Source organism: Hyperoodon ampullatus (assembly GCF_949752795.1).
Source record: "Hyperoodon ampullatus genome assembly, chromosome: 16".
Taxonomy (NCBI): Eukaryota; Metazoa; Chordata; class Mammalia; order Artiodactyla; family Ziphiidae; genus Hyperoodon; species Hyperoodon ampullatus.
In genome coordinates, this window is record NC_136929.1 from 62,662,105 (window position 1) to 62,683,250 (window position 21,146).

General features: G+C 36.3%; 1 protein-coding gene across 1 annotated transcript in view; it reads left to right on the forward strand.

Moving 5' to 3' along the window:
- Window positions 1–21,146, forward strand: part of LOC307064923 (phosphatidylinositol 3,4,5-trisphosphate 3-phosphatase TPTE2-like) — a gene marked incomplete at both ends in the record, with an annotated part of 84,264 nt that overhangs the window by 34,040 nt on the left and 29,078 nt on the right. The window contains 9 exons of the mRNA XM_079721630.1: window positions 4,622–4,672; window positions 5,844–6,005; window positions 7,501–7,620; window positions 9,103–9,202; window positions 9,345–9,408; window positions 10,167–10,231; window positions 16,449–16,509; window positions 17,282–17,363; window positions 17,468–17,556. Of these exons, the coding sequence (XP_079577756.1) occupies window positions 4,622–4,672; window positions 5,844–6,005; window positions 7,501–7,620; window positions 9,103–9,202; window positions 9,345–9,408; window positions 10,167–10,231; window positions 16,449–16,509; window positions 17,282–17,363; window positions 17,468–17,556 (794 nt within the window). The remainder of the gene's footprint in view (window positions 1–4,621; window positions 4,673–5,843; window positions 6,006–7,500; window positions 7,621–9,102; window positions 9,203–9,344; window positions 9,409–10,166; window positions 10,232–16,448; window positions 16,510–17,281; window positions 17,364–17,467; window positions 17,557–21,146) is intronic.

Below are 21,146 nucleotides of genomic sequence, written 5' to 3' on the forward strand. Positions count from 1 at the left end.
ATGGGTGCTGGTGTGGTCTGGAGCCTGTAGTCATGTGTGCTGCTTCCCCTGCTGCTACTGTGTTCTCTGAAGCTGTGGGCACAGCTGCTGTGGTCAGAGGGCCAGGATTGCAGGCACTGATTCCACTGTTCCCTCGTTCCATCTCTTCTAAGTGTTCCAATTCACCTGCCTTTAGATGTACAGGTGTGTGGAGTCCTCTGGCAAACTGTTGTGTTGGACAGTGGCACCTTTGTTGAGTTGTGGGTTTTATTGGTTGTAGATTGAAGGGGAGAGACCAAGGTAGTTTTTCACTCTGTCATGTTTCTGACATCACTGTGAATGTACCATATTTTCTTATCCATTCACCCATTGATGGGCATTTGGATTATTTCCAGTTTTGGCCTGTCATGAGTAATGTGGCTATGAACATTTACGTACAAGTTTTTTGTGTGGACACAACTTTCATTTATCTTTGGTTAGTGCCAAGGAATAGGGTTGCTGATACTTATGGTAAAGTGTCTGTTTAATTGTATGAGAAATAGTTTCCAAAATGGCAGTACCATTTCACATCTCTTCTTATCTTTAGGTTTTCATTTTCTTTCATCAAGTTTTGTAATTTTCAGCACACAGATCCTGCACATATTTTGTTACTTTATAAAAAAGTATTTCATGGGTTTTGGTGCTAATATAAATGGTTCAGTTGCTTACATTTCTACTTTTCAATCATTCATTGCTAGTATATCGAAATGTAGTTGAATTTTGTATATTGCCCTTTTATACAATAACTATTAAACTCACTTATTCTGTTAGCTTTTTTGTAGATTCCTTGGGATTTTCTAGGTAGGCAAGCATCTCCTCTACAAATAGTGAGAGTTTTATTTCTTCCTTTTCAATCTATAGGCCTTTTATTTCCATTTCTTGCTTTATTACATTGACTCCAATATAATTTTGAGTGGAAGAAGTGTGAACTGACATCCTAGATTCCTAATCATTGGAAGAAAACATTCAGTCTCACCATTAAGATTGATATCAGCCATAGGTTTTTTGTTTGTTTGTTTGTTTTGGGGGGCATAAATGCCCCTTGTCAGGTTAAGGAAGTTTCCTTTTTTCCTAGTTCACTGAAAGTTTTTATCATAAATGGATGTTAAATTTTGTTTAAAAATTTTTTTACCTCTATTGAGATGATCATATGTTTTATTTTCCTTAGTTTATTGACATGGCGAATTACATTATTTTTAGAATGTTGACCCATCCTTGAATTCCTGGAACAAACACCAAGTGGTCATGAATTTAAAAAATATATATACTGCTGGATTCAATTTATTAATGGTTTGTTAAGGATTTTTGTATCTATATTTATGAGGGATATTGGTAATTTTCTTGTCAGGTAATGTCTTGACTGGTTTTGGTATCAGGGTAATGCTAATCTCCTAAAATGAGTTTGGAAGCAGTCCCTATTCTTCTGTTTTATGGAAGAGTTTGTTTCGATTTGTATCTTCCTTAAAGAATTAAGTAGAATTCTCCAGTGAAGTCAGTTGGGCTTGGACTTTTTTGTTGTTGTTGGAAAGTTTTCAACTACAAGTTCAATTTCTCTACAAGACATATTAACTTTTAAGCTATTCAGGTTATCTATTTTTTCTTGAGCACATTTTAGTAGCTTGTGTCTTGCAAACAATATCTCCATTTAATCTAAGTTGTCATATGTGGCACCTTTAAAATTTCTGTAGTGATAACATGCAATTAAATATCTTGTATAGTACTCTCCCACTTCACTGGTTTTATTAAATCGTGGTCAGAAAATGTAGTCTGAATAATTTTTATATTTTAGAGTACCATTAAAGTTTTTTATCTTCTTGTAGGATAAATTTCTTTTAAAATTTCATAGAAATGCTTTAAATATGTTTTATCTGCACAATAGAAACTATATATATATAGTTTTAAAATATATATATATATATATACATATATATATATATATATATATATATATATATATATGTAAATGGATAGCGTTTGACCAGGGACACTCAGATCTTATCCTTGCTACCAACACCCCACTCCAAAGGGAAGTATATCCCTGAGGACCAAGCCGGGCAAAGGACACTCCTAGGTACTTTGGAGGCTCCTCTCTAAGTCCCAGTAAAGAATCCTAATGAGCTAACTTAGGTTGGACTCAGATCTAAAGCCTGACTCTGCTCTCTTCAACCTGAGTTTAATGTAGGAATATAGCCTTGTCTGTTGTGGATAGTTTGGTGGTGTAGGGGGACCCAGAGCCCTGGAGTGAGAGTAGGAAAACCAAAGAATCATCCCAGTGCCTTTAATGCTTTGAGTATGACCGCATGCCTCCCTCCACGATCTGTGCAGAGAAATAAGTGTCCAATGGGAAAGATAGGACCTGCCCCCAATGCAGATCCCACCCCTGTTCAGTACGGTCTTAATAGTATCTTATAGAGTCTACCTTCTATCAGGATAAAATAAGTCTTGGTCATCGTTAATATTTTTTCTTTGAATTCAACTTTGATATTAATATTACAACTTTTCGTGTTTTGAGATTTAACATTTGCATCTGATATCTTTGTCCATCTCTTTATTTTCAAACTATCATTTTAATTTAGTTTTTGTCCTTGTATACAGCCTATAGTGCATTTAGTTTTTAAACTTATCTAAAAGTATTTGTCAGTATTTGGTATGAGAGTAATGTGTTGGTATTTATTATCATTTCAGGTATGTTTGGTTTTATTTGCTATCATTTTACTTTGTTTTCTGTATTAAACACTTCCTTGATATTTTTTCTTTAATTTTTTTTAACATTATGCTATTAGTTGATTTGTTTTTATTCAAGTTTTAATAATATGAAAGTTATAAACCTATTTTTAGAAAACATAATTGTACCTTTGTTTCTCCATCCATATCCATTTTAAAACTGGACTTGTACCTGGGAAGATAGAAATGCAACATGCTTTTACTTCTGTCTTCTGAGAAACCTAAATTAATGTGGAACAACCCTGCAAATTTAAATCCATACTATTATCGAGAATTTTGTTATTTATCTTGGCTTTTAGAATCATTTGTTTACATTTCCACGTGCTACATTAACAATGATTATTTGGACTTAGTTCTGAATTTGTATGATTTTATTTCTTGACACCTTTTCTCTATAAGACATCTTCCTTATTCTTGCCTTCTTCATATTTTTATTCCTTGCTCAGTTGGCTCAAGCACTTCTCTGAGTAATCATTTTTGGGACCATTACATGGTTGCACTGGGTGTTGGAGAGTGTATGTCTGCTGCTCCCAAATATGAATAACACTTTTTCTAAATGTATAATTACTGAGTTACAGTCCTTTCCCAGCAAACTCCACACACATTGTTTGAAGCTGCATTTATATAGCACACTCTTTTTTTTTTTAAAAAAAATCTCAATTCTACATTTACTTGGGGTGGGGTAGTTTTGGGAGGCACTGAAAGTGATAGTAGAGCCTAAAGCCACCCCAAGCCATCCTTTTGTGCCCCAATGATTCTGTCGGGCATGGTTCTGTAAATTCACTTTGTCAAGTAAGTTGTGATTTGTTGTAACATTTCTTTGCTACCCAGAGATCTGATAGTCTGTCTGGGATCAGAAAGGGCTTGTATTAAGAGAATGGCAACCTCAGGGGAGGTTCACCTCTTTTGGCCAATCAGTTCCCCATCCACATCGACCTTTTCTCACTAGGCCTGGGCAGAGGTAGTGGGTGCAGATGGAGCAGGGAGAAATTAGAGGGGGTGGGGAGATCTTATAGCTCAGCTTAGCCCAACAGTATCCATCTGTGGCCCGTTGCATTGGGCAGTGCCCCAGTTCTATTGGGCATATATCCTCCCTCTTCTCCAGTCTTGGGCACAGTCTGTGAGCATTGCTTTGGGATTAAATCCCACTTGGGGTGGAATTTGGGTCACGTGTTGGAGGCTTCAGCAGGGCAAGAAATTGCTCCTCAATGACTACCTTGTCTCCAGCCCTAGTGTAAAATGAGGCACAACTGCTGGCGCTCTAAAACCGTCTCCTCCTCCTACTAAGGGAAGGAGCCCAGCCTCCAGTGTGTTTCCCCTTTGAAATGTATCTTACTGACATTCCTCACCCCCAAAGTGCAGTTCCCCCCCCAGCTGTGAGTCTCATTAATGTGTAACTGTCTTATTCATGGGGTGACTTGTTTCAAGAAATGAATATTGCAAGACGAGCTTCCCTGAAGTGCCCTATTCTATTGCTGTAGAACAGGTCTGGCCATAGTTTGATGACTTGCCCAGGATCCCACAGCTCACTCTTGGGAGAGCTGGAACACACATCTCTTCTACCATTCCCTTCTGTCTCCATGCTCTGTTGCTTTAGTTGATGACCCCAAGCTTAATCTTATCATTAAGTTGGGATTAGAGCTTTACAGTCAAGGGAAAGTTTAGTGTTTTTTTTCACATATATTCTACATAGGAAAGAAAAAAAAAGAATCAGGTGACATTTTTACAGTTATTAGCAAAAAGCATTTTGTTAGGCAACTTCTGGAGACTTTAAAAATTATATTTATAAAGGCCTTTGTTGGTTAAATTCATACTATATGTTAGGAAAAATCTGATACACCTGAAAGCTCTGAAATTTTATTTTTACTTCTTATTGCAGCAGCAGGATTAAGAGAATTGTGTACTTGATTGTATCATCCTTCCCTTTCAGGTATGTGAGACTCTAGAAAAGAAGGTAATTAAGTATGTATTACATTTAATATCAATATTTTTTAATGGCAGAGGATCTGGGAGGGGAAAAAAAAGCATTTCCACTGTCAGTATGTCGCTAAATAAACTTTGTGCCCGATTTAATGCAATCTAATTTATCTTGGAATTTTAATTGAAGCTGAACATTAAGAATTGCAAAGAAATGGCATGTACGGAGTCTAATAGCAACATATTACCATGTTTTTTTCTACCTGTCAAAGTAAAAATAATGAAACATGCATTTCAAAATTCTATAGTTATAAGGAAAGTGTTTTAGTAAATACCTTATTCACCTAGAATTACTCCTTAATTCTGGAAACATTTTACTTAGATCTTTCTTCTCTACATGATAGTAAGATTTCATACTATGTTACAGATTCACACAATGTACTTGCTTCCTTTTAAATTGATAATATTTGAATTTGCATTGCAATTGTGAAAAAGTGCTTTAAGATTAATTTATCTTCATAGATGACACAAATAGTACAATCAACTTCTAGAGAATATGTTGAGCATATATAGGAAAAAGGCTTAGGAGTTACTTTAGAGTTCAATTATGTATGTATTCATTGAATTGAATTCCTTCTTACGTGCCCAGAACTGTGCCAGAACCATCCATTGATATGTAATCTTATATTTGTTGATAATCTCACTGATAAGAAGCCTTACTGGTCAAAGAAGTCTTTTAAGGGCTTATGTTAGTCATGCTTTCACTTGGTTTTTATTACTCAATTCTTTAAAAATAGCAAGGTGAATGAGGTTACTTTATTGTGGGAAATTGGTAGAAGACCCTTCAAAATTCTTAAATTTTAAGAAGAGTTTACAAGTGGAAACATGTCATTTTAATGTAGTTTGCCTATTCTGTCTTGGAGTGTTGGTCTGATGTGTCTTAATATAAAAGGGCATGATATCATGAAGTGGTTTAGTGGGAAGTTTCTTTCCCTAACAACTGCTTCTATTGGGTGAAAGCAGAGTGATTTATGTTGAGATTCTAAGAGCAGTTCTCCCTACCACTGAACGGTTTAACCCAAAATAATGACATTTTGATATCAGATCATGGGGCTGAAGTTAGTCTACCTATAGATGTGAAAACCACTTGATCCTTATTTGGTTTATTTATTTGTTTGTTGTAGAATACTTGGAATTTTGCTGACCTTTGTGGATGTGTCCCTCATCATTACAGACATACTTGTCTCTGATAGCACGATATATATTCCTTTGGAGTATCGTGCAGTTTCTTTAGCTATGGCTTTATTTTTTTTTATGGACGTTTTTCTTCGAGTGTTTATAGAAGGGTAAGTATGATTAATTTTTTAAAAGCACATAGAGCTATTTTGTACTGCTATGAGAAGCATCTCAAGTAATGACCAGGTCAACCTAACTAAATATGCCCCTTTTTATCAAAATAATTCTCCTTGAAGGCATCCTCCACAAGAGAAACAACACTCCAAATCCCAATTTCTATCAGACTGAGCTTTAATATTACTCTTGCAACTGGCACTCTAGTCTGCAAACCATGTATTCTCGATGGTTCCTTCAACAGGTACAGCTTAAAGGGTTTGCAAAATGGGGCCAGGCAGCTAATATGTCTACATGCACATTATTAAGAGGAATGTGTATGTGAAGTATAACTATTGATATTTTAATTGAGTTCAATGTAAATAAAAGCTGACAGTATATTAAGTACTAGATAATAGATCATGAGCAAACCCTACCTCAGTTAAAATAAAAATTTGTGGTACTTCCCTGGCAGTCCCGTGGTTAGGACTCCATGCTTCCGCTGCAGGGGGCATGGGTTCGACCCCTGGTCGGGAAACTAGGATCCTGCAAGCTGCACGGCCAAAAAAAATTTTTTTAATGAGACATTTAAAAATAAATGAACAAAAACTTGTGTTAAGCTCTATGGGAGAGCGAGTCAGGGACTAAAGTCCCCAGCCTCACTTCATCCAGAGCATTTCGGAACATGCTTGTCTCCTTTCTGGCTGAATTTCTGTCCTCGTGCCTCTGAGCTGAGGACAGTTGCCCACTCCCAGGTTACTCAGAGCCTAAAGGAGCTATCCCAGGACTAGAAGATTTCCCTGGAGCCCCAGTGCCCATGGCTGAAGGAGCTAGTGTTGAGGAGGAGGTGCCAGCGCTGAAAGTTCAGCTTTGCACAGAGGAGGCCACACCAGCTCACTGGGATTCCACTGTGAGTGCAAAGCTAGGTGATGAGTTTGCGGGCCAAAGTAGTGGACCCGTCTTCCTCTCACAAGCTCCTTTCATGCACTTCTCACAGCCCGTTTCTCTAGGGCTGTGACATGTTCAGCTTCCATTGTCCGATAGCATCGCTCACCATCCCATCTCTCTCTCCCCGCTGTGTCCAGGCAATGCTTGCCTCTTGTTCAATGGTTTGGTTATATCTCTTACTGTACTTATGGCTCTACTTGCCATATTGATGTTTTTGTCCTATATAAGTATAAAATGAGTCTGAATATTTTTTTTCCTTAATCTAGTCTAGTAAATGCACTTTAAGTCATTCATCAACGCTGAATTCCTTTTAAAAAACTATTTATTTATTTTGGCTGCGCTGGTTCTTAGTTGCAGCATGCGGACTCTTAGTTGCGGCATGTGCATGGGATCTAGTTCCCTGACCAGGGATCTAACCTGGGCTCCCTGCATTGGGAGCGCAGAGTCTTACCCACTGGACCACCAGGGAAATCCCAAACCGGAAATCTTAAGGGTGCTTTTAAAATATCCCTACCTCTTCTTTGGGGAAGCATAAACTTATATCTTTTTTGTTTTTTGTTACAGGGTACGACGGTATTTTTCCGATATGTTGAACTCCTTAGATGCTTCCATTATTGTGGTGACTCTACTGGTCAATATTGCTTATATTTTCTATGACTTCAAGTTTCTTAAAAATTTCCCCAAGTAAGAAACATATGCTTCCCTTCTCTTAACGTTTTTCTTTCTTAAAAAGTATTTTCTGTGGCTTTCATTTTGTGTAATCTTTTTAACTCTGAATGTGCTAATTCTGTGCTAAATAAGCTGCTTGAAAATGAAACGTTGAGTTAAATTTCTATCTGGAAACTAAAGGATGGTGGTGTTTAGGGACAAGTGAAGGGTGTCCACACTGAGTACCTTTAGTTGAGTGAAGAAGATGACGCCCCCAAAGAAGAAACTGGGGACTTGCCTCTTGTACCTAACTTGAACTTCTCTACCTTTTGAAATTCCCACTAAATTCCCAGTTGCGCTTCAACCACACATTTCTTACACGTGAAATTCCTGGGTTTTTCCTATAACCAAGAGAGTACTGGTGTGAGTTGATGAAAAATTTGAGTGACTCCAATGATGATTCTCTAAAAAGGCACAAATGGAAGAGAAAAACGAGGTGACATGGGTAGAAACACAGAGGTGGAATGTTTGCAGGACAGTTAACATGACGGAAGCTGAGGCAGAGTTAGAACTGTTAGGGGTCAAAGCAAAATGTGTATGAGCCACCGATGGCTTTTTTCTTTCTCCTCCTCTTTCTACTGTGGCAGTGAGAAAAAGAAGAGCAAAAGTGTTCTAGGATGTAGCTGTTGGGTGGCTCACTAGGCTTATTCCTTAGTCAGATAGCTTGCCACTTCCTGCACTCCAGCTTCTCAGGACTTTCCCTCAGGTCCCAACAAAACTTGATGTGATAAGCTTTTGGAGTTTTTGAAAAGAACCCAAACCAGTATGGTCTTCAGACAGGCCACCTCAGCATCACGGAAGAGCTTGTCAGAAATACCAGAAGACAAACACCTCAGGGCCCACTCTAGACCTACTGAATCAGTATGCACACTCAAGCTAGAGAAGCGCTAGCCCAGACCATCAGTTCTTTGCCATCGTGTTTCTTCCTGATGGTAGGAGACACACTTGGGAAGTAACTCATCTGCTATCTGCCTGATGTGTGTTCACAGCTCTAGTGAACCCCTGTTACGCATGGGAGTAACAGAGGGGAATAAGAATTCTGTTTTGATGGGAAAAAGACTGAAAAATGCTTGTCTTAAACCACAGAAGTTAAACCCACAAATTCTGAGAGTCTACCATATGACTTTTTCTTTAAATCAGAGTTTCTCAACAGCAGCACTACTGGTATTTTGGACAGATACATTTTTAGTAAGGGAGCTGTGCTGTGCGTCGGTACTGAGCAGCATCCCTGGCCTCTAACCACTAGATGCAAGTAGCAGCCCCTCACAGGCAGTTGTGACAGCCAAAAATGTCTCTGAACATTGCCAAATATGCCCAGGGTGGGTGGGGTGGGTGGGAGGCTTAGGCCAGGGGGTGGTGTGCAAAATTTTGTCCCTGGTTAAGAGCCACTGCTCTAAACTTAGTCCATACTGACAAGATCCTCTGTTTCTAAAGCAAAAATGAATCTTTTATTGTTAGATTGAGAATTCTTTTACTACCTCTACGACTTACCCTTCTGTCAAGAGCTTTTCATCTGGCTCAGCAAAACAGACATCTTGCAATGCTGACCAGGAGGAGGGTAAGTGGGCAAAATATGTTTATGATTCAGAAAAAATGTTTGTGCTTCAGGAAATCCTGGCAAGGGTTGTAGATATCTATATATTGTTCTTTTTTTATGTTGATTTATGTTTTACAAATGAATGATTGTTTTAAACCCTCAGGTTTCGGAAAACAAACGGCGATACAAGAAGGATGGATTTGACTTAGACCTCACTTACATTACCGGTTTGTGAAGTTTCTCTCTTGATTTGCCTATATTAACATCACATTTTTCTTGTGTGTGAGTAGGTAATTATATGCTAATTTTGTTCTTTCCCTGTCTGAGGCATGTTCTTTTAAAGCATTTTTTATCCATGAAGACATATGCCACTCTGATAGTGTGACATATTTGGAGTTTAACCCTGCAAATGGAAAAATCTTAATTTTCATCTCCATTCAGGGCTACTTGCTTATAGTATAGGAAGTTAAATGGATTTTCAGCTGACTCCATTTGTTTGGTTTAGAATTTATTGAGTTCTAGTAGTTATCCTCGGGCCCAAGGATTTCAGAGAGACCTGTTCTCTTCCTAGAACGCTAGAGATGAAGTCATTGCTTTGTAGGTCTCGGGTTTCTGAGTCAGGGGAACACTGGAAAGCATCCTAGGAGTTCCCAACATTGCTCATTTTTCTTTGGTGTTTAAATAAGAAAGAAATTCCCACCACAGGGGGCCCTCCAGACTAAAGTCAACGCAAATCTGTTGCATAAGGCTGGAACCAGCTGAGACTTGGGAACACTGAATGTAATGGTCCAAATAGTGGATACTTTAATATCCAGTATTGGATATTAAAGTTGATTACCCTGAGGGTTAGTTAGCTTTTTTCCTGTCATTCTCAATCCTGAAAGTTCTCTTCTATGAAAACAGTCTGATTATATATGTAAGTCGAGTTCTCATATATTGTTTCCCATGTATAACATTTGTTAATAGTGACTGTTTTGACTTCCAGAGCGTATTATTGCCATGTCATTCCCATCTTCTGGAAAGCAGTCTTTCTATAGGAATCCCATTAAGGTAAGAGTTTTTATCTAACAAATGCTCACATTTCTCAGTAAACCTAGACTGTGGAATTGTAAGATAATGTTGGCCCAGAGATGACAGTGTTGTTCTCCTAAAAATTTACTCTTTCAGGTAAAACATTACCATGGATTGCTATCAATTAGCTTTCGCTGTGTGATGAATCACCCGCAAACTTAAATGACTTATAAGAGCAAACCTTTACTTTGCTCGTGATAATGTGGTTTGTGAATTTGAGTTGGGCTTAACTGATCAGGGACACGCTTAACTAATTTCAGCAGAGCTAACTCATGCATGTATGGGCAGCAACTGGGCATCTGAGGGTTGGCTAGTCTAAAATGGCCTTGCTGGATGGCTCCAAGTGATGTCTCATTCTGTAACAGGCTAGCTCAGGCTTGTTCACATAAGGCAGTGGCAAGGACCTCACTAGCATCAAGCAAAAGAATGCAGAGGCCCTGGCTCTCAACTAGTATAATGTGGCTTCTACCTTATTCTATTGGACAAGCAAACTACAAACCCAGTTCAGATTCAAGCAGACACAACAGATGCCGTCTCTGGAAGGCAGGAATTGTGGTGAATTGTGGCTGTTTTTCATGGTCTGTCATAGGGAAGAAGATTGAGAATTCTTGAACTAAAATGTGTATTCTTAGATTGAGATCCTAAATTACAGTGGCTCCATACTGCTTTAGGTTCTGTAGATTAAATAAAGTTCAAACATCAGGTGATGCTTACTATGAAATGCCAGTTAAAAGTCATTGTTTAAGAAGTTTGCATATGTGTGTGGGTGTGTATACATTAGTGCAATTTACAGTATTTGTTCTATCTCAAGGAAACTAATTATGTATATGTGTGTATGTCTATATATAAGTATGTGTATATGTAATTATACTTTGAGGCATAAAAATTACTGTAAATTGTGGGAATCTCATGTATATCTTGATAAAATTATATATAGGTGTATATACAGCCAACACCCCTATCAAAATATAGACCATTTCTTGCTCTTTTTCAGTCAATACCCCAACACACTGGAGGTAATTACTCTTCTCACTTGTGTCACAACAGATTAGTTCTGCTTTTTCTTGAATTTCACATAAATGGAATCATAGACTACATCTTCTGTAACCAGCTTTTTATGCTTAAAATGAATTCTGTGGGATTTATCTAATATTGTTGGGTGTACAGTAGTTCTTTCTAAATAATATTTATTGCTTCTAGAATACTGATTGAAAGCTCAAGCGTTCAGTTTACTTACAGAAATTATACAATTATACATTGCTTCACAAAGGCAGCAAACACATTACACTTTAAAAAGTCTACTTTACAGAAAATTAAAAATTCTAAATAACAAAAGGTACATCTGAAGAAACAAGTATAAATTTGGCAGCCAGTAATTTTGACAGGAAGTTGTACAGCTTGCATGACTTTAATCTGTGAATATGACCTTCAGTCATTTAGCTCAAGTTCATATTAATTTATTTTTCCAGTATAATTGTGTTTCATACCATTGACATTTGCATACTCTAGAATATGTTAGAAAGAAATGTGTAGTATTCACAAATGTTCAGAAAAGCAAGCAGAAGTTCTGTGAATCTGCCCAGTTCTTCTGAGATGGTCTCACATCAGCTTCCTAAGCATATTCAATCCTACAAAATAGTAAGCTAATGTTTGAACACAATTTCCAAGATAAAGCACATTTTCTCACCAATAGTGAAGTCTTTTTCTCAAGCACCACAAAAGTATACAAAAGAATTTGAGTTTGAACAGATCTCTCAAAACGTGTTTAACCTGATATTTCAACAGACTTAAAATTTCCATGGTTTCACAAGGACCAGATGTTTAATTACTTAGAGGAGAAAGAAACGGCCTTGAAAGATGTGGACTCGATCATTACCAATAGAAAAAGTATCCAATGCATATCTTACAGAAACAGAAAAATAGAATATTGCCCCTCTCAGAATAATGTGTATATAATTATATGTAATATACATTATATATACTATAGAGCATATGTAAGGTAATGTATAGTTGTACATGTAATTATATAATATATAATACATTTCCCTCTTAAAATAGTGTATATTTAAATAAAATGTATATTTTAGTATATATTAAATATGTATTAATATATAATGTGTAATATATAAAATTAGAACATAGTAAATGTAATATATATCATGTTATATATAACTGCGTATAAATGTTATATAGTATAACTATACATTATTCTATTTATAAATATATATTACATATATATCTTATCTCTTATAGAAACAGAAAAATATAACATTTCCCCCTTAGAATAATACATGTATACTCATATATAATATATATTATACAGAATAATATATAATTACATGTATAAATAATAAATTCTATGTATATGTCTTATATAACATGTAAATATATTATTCCATTTATAAATCTATAATCTAAACTCATCTCATAGAAACAGAAAAATATAACATTTTCCCCTTTATAATAATATATTTATATATAATATATTATGTTATATATAATTATCTAATGTATAAGTTATACAACTGTATATTACATATCATATAATTATATAACAATAATATATACGTATGCATATATTATGACTATATTCACATCATAAATGTATAATACTTAAGTATATAGCTATGTAACTTATATAAATTCATAATTTATATATTATATAATTTATATTTTGTATGAATGATATGTAAATTACAATTTATATATCATTTATACAGTATATAAATCTGTTATATATATTATTTGCATATAATGTTATATATGTTATATTACTTTATCTTATATTATATGATATGTATTATGTTACATACATTATATCATATAACATATATCACTATAAAATATGTTACATGTAAATATACATATATTATTCTAAGGGAGCAAATTTTTAATTTTTCTTGTTTCTGTAAAAGATGAACATATATGGAATTTATATTTATAAATATAAATAATACAACTACCATGAAACCCTTTAATTCATATGGTAAATGTTGAAACTATGACCAAAATATGAACACTGCCAGAGCTGTTAGAAAAAGACTAGAAGCCTTGTCACATATGTATAATCTAAGCATGATACTCTCCAAAAAAAAAAAAAAAAAGAATTGTAATTATTACCTTCCAGTTTGAAAACTTTAATTCTAAATTTAAAAAAAATCTATACACAAGCCATTGATTTAACGAGATCCTCCCCCGCCCCCCCAAAAAAGTGTTTAGTAAGCAGGACCCAGAGGAGCTGATATTCACTGCTCCTACAAGAACAACTCTTTCAGGGTTTATCCCATGAAGTACTTTATTTTACAACCTTCTTCTCGTGCAAAACTAAAGGTCCATTTGATTACACAGAAATTTCATACAGTGTAAAAGTAGAACTGAGTGTGAAATACTGCATGTAAGTATTTCTAAATAGTCTTGTTCCATCGGTTCATCAGTGACTTCTGTGGCTTTATAGTCATTTTCTGTGGAGGATTCTGAGAGAATCTCTCCAGTTCTACTGGAATTGGAGCCTCCTAGTTCTTCTGTTTCATGGCAGTCGGAATCCTACTTGCAGGGCCTCTGTTTTCACTGTCTTCAGAATGTAAATCTGTCTCATCCTGAGACAGATGAGATTCCTCTATTTGATTCTTTTCCATAGAATTCTCTTCATTTATAGTTAAGGCATCATCAGATTCTTTCTCTTGAATTTTTTTTTTCTGGAATCATTTCTGGGTTTTTTTTTTTTTTTTTTTTTTTTTTTGCGGTACGTGGGCCTCTCACTGTTGTGGCCTCTCCCGTTGCGGAGCACAGGCTCCGGACGCGCAGGCTCAGCGGCCGTGGCTCACGGGCCCAGCCGCTCCGCGGCATGTGGAATCTTCCCAGACCGGGGCACGAACCCACGTCCCCTGCATTGGCAGGCGGACTCTCAACCACTGCGCCACCAGGGAAGCCCCATTTCTGTCGTTCAAGACACTCTTCCTCTTCATCCTCTTCTCTTTGTCTTTCTTCTTCGATGAAGCTGGTTCTTCTGTTTCTTCTGTCATAACTGAAGAAGTGTGACTAGAAGTTGTTTGGTCATCTCTGACTTCACCTTCTTTGTCAAACTTGAGTTTTTTAACCCCATGTCCCTCAGCTCCCAGACCATATTCATTTGGATGTTTATTTTCTATACGGCTCACTGAGGAGCTCCTGATCCAGATGTCAGAGTCACTGTGAATTTTGTCCTCATCATGCTGTAAGTTTGTAAAGACTCTTTGCTCACTGTGCTCTGAGGCAAAAACCATTCCTCCCTTCCTCCCTCCCTTCTTTCCTTCCTTCCTTCCTTGTTCTCTCCCTTCCTCCCTCTCTCCCTCCCCACCCCATTCTCTCTCTCTCTTTTTTATTGTACAAGTTGCAGGAGTACAGCATTAAAATTCAACATCTGTATACACTACAAAGTGATCACCAGCACAAGTCTAGCTGCCGTCTGTCACCATACAGCTGACCTTCTACCTATTTCAGCCACACCCCAAACCCCTTCCCCTCTGGTAACCAGTAATCTGTTCTCTGTATCTGTGTTTGGTTTTGTTCGCTTTTGTTTGTTCATTTGTTTTATTTTTTTAGATTTCACATATGAGTGAAATTGTATGGTGTTTGTCTCTCTCTGCCTGACAATTTCACTTAGCATAATACTTTCAAGGTCCATCCATGTTGTTGCAAATGACAGGACTTCATTCTTTTATGGTTGAGTAGTATTCATTTGCGTGTGTGTGTTTGTGTGCGCGCGCATGCACGCGTATTTATCACATCTTTATTCATTCATCAGTGGACATTTGGGTTGTTTCCATATCTTGGCTGTTGTTAATACTGCTGCATTGAATATAGGGGTGCATATATCTTTTGGAATTATAGTGTTTTTTTGTGTTCTTTGGCTAAATACCCAGAAGTGGAATAGCTGGGATCATATGGTATTTCTAGTCTTAATTTTGGGGGTAATCTCCATGCTGTTTTCCATAGTGGCTGCTCCAATTTACAGTCCCACCAACAGTGTTTGAGGGTTCCCTTTTCTCCACATCCTCTCCAAAATTTGTTATTTCTTACCCTTTTGATAATAGCCATTCTAATAAGCATGAAGTGATATCTTATTGTGGTTTCGATGTGCATTTTTCCCTAATGATTAGCGATGCTGAAGATTTTTTGTTGTGCCCATTGGCCCTCTGTATATCTTCTTTGGAAATTTGTCTATTCAGGTCCTCTACCCATTTGTTAATTGGGTTGTTTTTTTGTTTTGAGGTTGTATAGTTCATATATTTTGGATATTAACCCCTTATTGGATATATAAATTGCAAATATTTTCACCCATTCACTAGGTTGCCTTTTCATTTTGATCATGGTTTTTATCACCGTGCAGAAGCTTTTTAGTTTGATGTAGTCCCATTTGTTGACATTGGCTTTTGTTTCCCTTGCCTTTGGAGTCAGATCCACAAAAACATCACTAAGAGCAATGTCAGTGAAATTACCAGCTATGTTTTCTTCTAGGAATTTTATGTTCTCACATCTTACATTCAAGTCTTTAATCCTTTTTGAGTTAATTTTTGTGTATGGAGTGACATGGTGGTATAGTTTCATTCTTTTGCATGTGGCTGTCCAGTTTTCCCAACACCATATATTAAAGAGACGATCCTTTCTGTATGTTCTTTGCTCCTTTATCATAACTTAATTATCCATATATGTGTGGGTTTTTTCCCGGGCCCTCAATTCTGTTCCATTGATCTATGTGTTTGTTTTTGTGCCAGTACCCTACTGTTCTGATGACTTCAGCTTTGTATCAATAGTATAGTTTAAAATCAGGGAGCATGATAACTCCAGCTTTGTTCTTCTTTCTGAAGATTGGCTATTCAGGATCTTTTGTGGTTCCATACAAATTTTAGAACAAATTACAATTTTCTTAAAGCTTGTTAACCACCTAACTTCCTTCTCTGGTAGCTGTAAACAATGTGTATTTAGAGTAGAGGCTAATCAGAGTAGTCATCCCAACTTTTGTGGGCTATTTGCAAACCATCAGTGGGTTAGATATGACTTGGAATGTATGTACCTTTTTATTCCCTGAGTCTCCCCTGAAAGGTGCTAAGTGACGGACCAGTGAATAAAAGGGTGATACTCATTTTAGGTTAGTCCTAGGAAAAGGCTTATGTTGGTGCCGTGTGGAATATGTAAGGTATGTGTCCATCTTTTTTAGGAAGTTGTACGGTTCCTGGATACCAAGCATCAAAACCACTACCGAGTCTACAATCTCTGCAGTATGTACATGACTCGATATTTTGCTACTCTAGATAGAAAACAGGTCACTCACTGCATGTAAGAAGTTGATTTAGTTTTTACATTTCATTTAATCATAGGTATTTGTGGGTGGTGGGAAGTGAGTTTTAAAAAGTCTCCATCTTGTGCTGGCTCTGTTTGGTAGGAAAAGAAAGTGCAACAGCACACAGTGCCCTGTGAGGTAGGCAGGAGACTGGGGGCAGAGCCATTTTAGGAGAGTCAGGTCTAGTGGTAGTAGGTTTTGGAAGATATTTGTTTTTTTCCTGCCAGCTTGTGTTTTGAAGGCAATTCAACAAATGCACACTGTAACCCACTAGGAATGAGGTGTGAGGAGACCAGGGTCCTGCATGGGAAAAACCCCTCCAAACCCTATAGCAAACAAATTATAGCCCAGCTGACCCTCTTCCTGTATATTAAGTGGACATTTTCAGGAGGCAAGTATTTTGGCTGGCCGCGTTGGCTTCTGCTCTGTGTAACCTTCTGATAATGCAGTGAGTAGCCTGCTAGAAAAGTACAAGTAAGGCCTATTAAACCCAAATAATTTGGGCTTATGTTACTCAAGATGGACAAAACACTACTCTACTTTTATTTTTGAGACCCTTACGTTTCTTTTAGAGCAGCAGGAGCCAGACAGAAAGCTCCTTTTAAAGGTAGAGGAGGAATTTCTAATAGAAAAGTATAACTTACTTACACCTTGACCATTTACTGTGTTTATTAGGGTTAGAGATATGACCCGTGCATCATTTATTTCAGGTGAAAGAGCTTACGATGCTAAGTACTTCCATGATAGGGTCTGTCGATACATGATTGATGATCACAATGTCCCCTCTTTGAGGTAAGTTGGATGCCAAGCTGGCTGTCAGACTAGGGCTAAATACACAGGGCTTGATTTTTTGGGAAGTCTTTTCAGTCAACTAAAAATCTTTCACTTTGAATCAGTGAGATGGTGGCGTTCACCAAGGACGTAAAAGAGTGGATGGCTCAAGATGAGGAAAACATCACAGTGATTCACTGTAAGGGGGGCAAAGGTAAAAAACGTTTTTCTTTTTCTTTCTCTTTTTCTAAAGAAATTTGAAAAAGATATTAAAGTACACCCACAAGATACGTTCTGCTATTAACCGGTATTAATCATTGTTAACGTTTTTTAATATTAGCGTGAAGACTAAAGGAAGGGAAGGAAAGAGGGAGGAAGGGGGGAGGAAAGGAAGAAAGAGTAAAGAAGAGAAGAAAGTAGGGATAGAAGAACTGAGGAAGGTTACGTGTGTTTTCCCTTGTTTATTGACTCTTTGGGTTTCTTCATTTTTGATTTGCCAAAATACAAACACTGTTTAACTTTCGAAACCATCAGAGCACTTTTCATTTTATTTAAGGTTGTTCTTAAACTTTGTGAGGACCTTTTAAAGTTAAGAGTGTCAACAGCAATGCCATTTGAAAGACCCAAAATTAGACTGCAGTTTTTACAGTGTAATGATACATAGAAGTTGATTTTGGTGGGGGGAAAATGGGGGTGGTGGGAAAGCCAGTTGTCAATTCAACCAATTTAACTTGAGTCAGGTTTTCTCTCATTCAGATTTAGGCTTTTAATAATCATCTAGGCATATTTCACAATGTTTGACAAATAAGGAATTATGGTTTTGTTGGGCTGTGAAACAGTTTTTTATATTAAATTCCAGGAAAACACACTTTAAAACTGCCTTCTGTAATTGAGTAGAATAAAGTTTGAGTCTTATTTGAAAAGTCGTTTCAAGCTCATGAGTTAGTAGGCAAGTTCCATCTTTAGTTCCACAGGTCAAAATATTCTGTATGTATGGCCATTTACAATATTGTGCCTAAATGAAGAATACAGAGGTTGAACCACGTGGAACTGCCTTTCTTTGGACCATCTTTTACTTTAAAAAAAGGCCATTTAATATGGCTCAGCCAAAATATTATAATCTAAGAGTTGGCTTTAGTTTTCTTTTAATCAGGTTAATTCCTTGCTTAAAGGAGGACCTTCATTTCAAATTTAATTTTTTTTTTCTGAGAGCAGACTTCCATTATTCTGTGTTCATGTGTGTTTCATTGCTTTTCCTTTAGGATTGTTTGGAAGGCTAGTGTTCAGTTGGTCTGTACCAGAGCAGCTCCTTTTTTCAAGTTTTCATTCATCTTGGTTTTGCTTCTTTTTGTTGGTTGATGTCTGCACATTACCAGTGATATCATGATAGCCCAAATATTTTGTTATTGATTTTATAGGACTTCTTTAAATAATCTGGGTGCTAATTTTTTGTTAGCAGTTTATATTGCAAATATCTTCTTCCACTGTGTTGTCTTTTAAATTTGATTATGATTTATTTTGTCATATGGAAGTTTTTAATTTTTAATGTAGTGAAGTTTATCAATATTCTGTGTGTGCGTGGTTCGTGCATTTTGGTCATGTTTAAGAAATCCACCCATACACTGAGGTGGTGAAGATATTCTCCTTATAAAATAGTAAAGTTTTGCTTTGTACATTTAGGTCTTTAATTGGAATTTGGGGAGGGAGATTTTTTTTCCATACGGATAGACAATTGTCCTAAAACCATCTATTACATGCTCATGTAGTCCCCATCAACTTGTAGTCCCTTCTCAGTCATATACCAAGTTTCCATTCGCATTTCGGACTGTCTGTGAATTTTCTATACCACGCTCTTGTAATTTTTATAGCTTTATAATATATCTTGATAAAGACAGAAATCTCTTGACTCTTTGTATATTTAATTTTAGAATTATTTGATCAAGTTCTACGTGAAAATATATTTGGGATTTTGATTGGAACTGCATTGAATCTATAGATGAATTCAGAAGCATGGAGAACTTTGCAATATTGAGCTGTACATGAATGGTTTTCTATTTATTTGAATCATCTGATCTTTTAATAATATTTTATACTTCTCTTCATGATGGTCTTGTATATCTTTTGTTAAATTCATCCCAAGACACATTGCTACTGCAAAAGGAAGCTTTTTTCTATTATATTTGGATTGGTTCCAATTTTTACTATTATAATGCTGCTATGAAATACATTTTTCTTGTTGCACATGTGCCCACATTTCTGTTGAGTGTAGACCTTGGACTAAAATTGTTTTGTCTTAGGATAATGAATCTCAAACTTTCATAAATGATGTCATCTGTTTTCCAAAACAGTTGACAATTTACACTCCCCTGGCATTGCATGAAAGTTCCAAGTATTCCACATCCTTAAGCAACACTTGGATTTCTCAGTCATTTTATTTTTAGCTGTTGGGTGGGTGTGTAGTTGTATCTCATTATGGCTTTCATTTGCATTTCTATGGTTACTAATAAGATTGAGAACGTTTCCATAGGTTTATTATGATATCCTTGGATATTCTTTTTTGTGAAGTATCTGTTTAATTTCCTTGTCTATTTTTCTCCTGGATTGTTTGCTTTTTTCCAATTGACTTGTAGGAATTCATTATATATTCTCCATTTCAACTCTGTGGTTTGTTATATGTATTATACAGTATTCCAAGATACCTTTTCTGCTGTGTGATTTGCCATTTCTCTCTGAGTATCTTTTGGTTAACAGCACTTCTTTTCTAACATAGTCAGTGTACATTGTTCTTTGTCTTCTTAAGGTTAGTGTTGTGTGTCCTAATGAAGAAATCTTTCCCTGAGTTTAAAAAGACATAGTCCTGTATTATCTTATATAAGTTTTATTTCGTTTGGAATTGATTTATGTGTGTGGTGTGAGGAAGGGGTCAAGTTTTATCATTTTCCATATGGCTGTCTAATTGTTTCAGCACACTGATTTCATTTCCTTGCCGTTCTGCAGGACATGGGTCTGTTTCTGAACTTTCTAATCTGTTCATTGCTTTTTCATCTACCTGTGTGCTAGTAGTTGTATTGCATTGTGGTCAGAGAACATATGCATTTTTTAAATTCTTTGAGACTTATTTAGACTTGCTTTATCGCCCAGCATTTGGTCAGTTTTATCAAATGTTTTCTGTGCACTTGAAAATAAAGTGTATTATGCATTGTCCTGAACAGTGTTCTCTATGTGCCCATTAGGTTGTTTGTTAATTGTTTTATTCAAATCTTCTATATCCTTACTGATATTTTATTTTGGTTTGCTTGAATTCTTTGCAGCATAATTCCTTCCTCCCACCCCCGCCATTTGCTTGGAAGTCATATACTCTTTTTATATTCCTTAGGAATTTCTCTAAAGGTTTCAACTGACATCCCTTATTTAGCTATCAGTTTTTGCTTTTTTCGTAGTGTTGACCTTGTATCTTCCTGAACTCGTTCATTAGTTTTAGGGGTTAGCCTATAGATTTACTTGGACTTTTCTAGTCTGCAAATAATGAGAGTTTGTTTCTTCTGTTTTGATCCCTATACATTTTTTCTTTTCTTACAATACTGGCTAAGCCATGTAGTAAATAGAAGCAGTGAATAGTAGACATTTTGTTTAGTTCCTGGCTTTAAGAGGAATGTTATCATCATCTCATCATTAATATGATATACCTGGTAGGTATTTTGGTAGATTCCTTTCATCATAGTTAAAAACTTAAAACCTTTGTCCAATAGCAAAAGTTTAGTGAATGAATATATGTTTATGTTTTAAGTTAAAATACTGAAGACA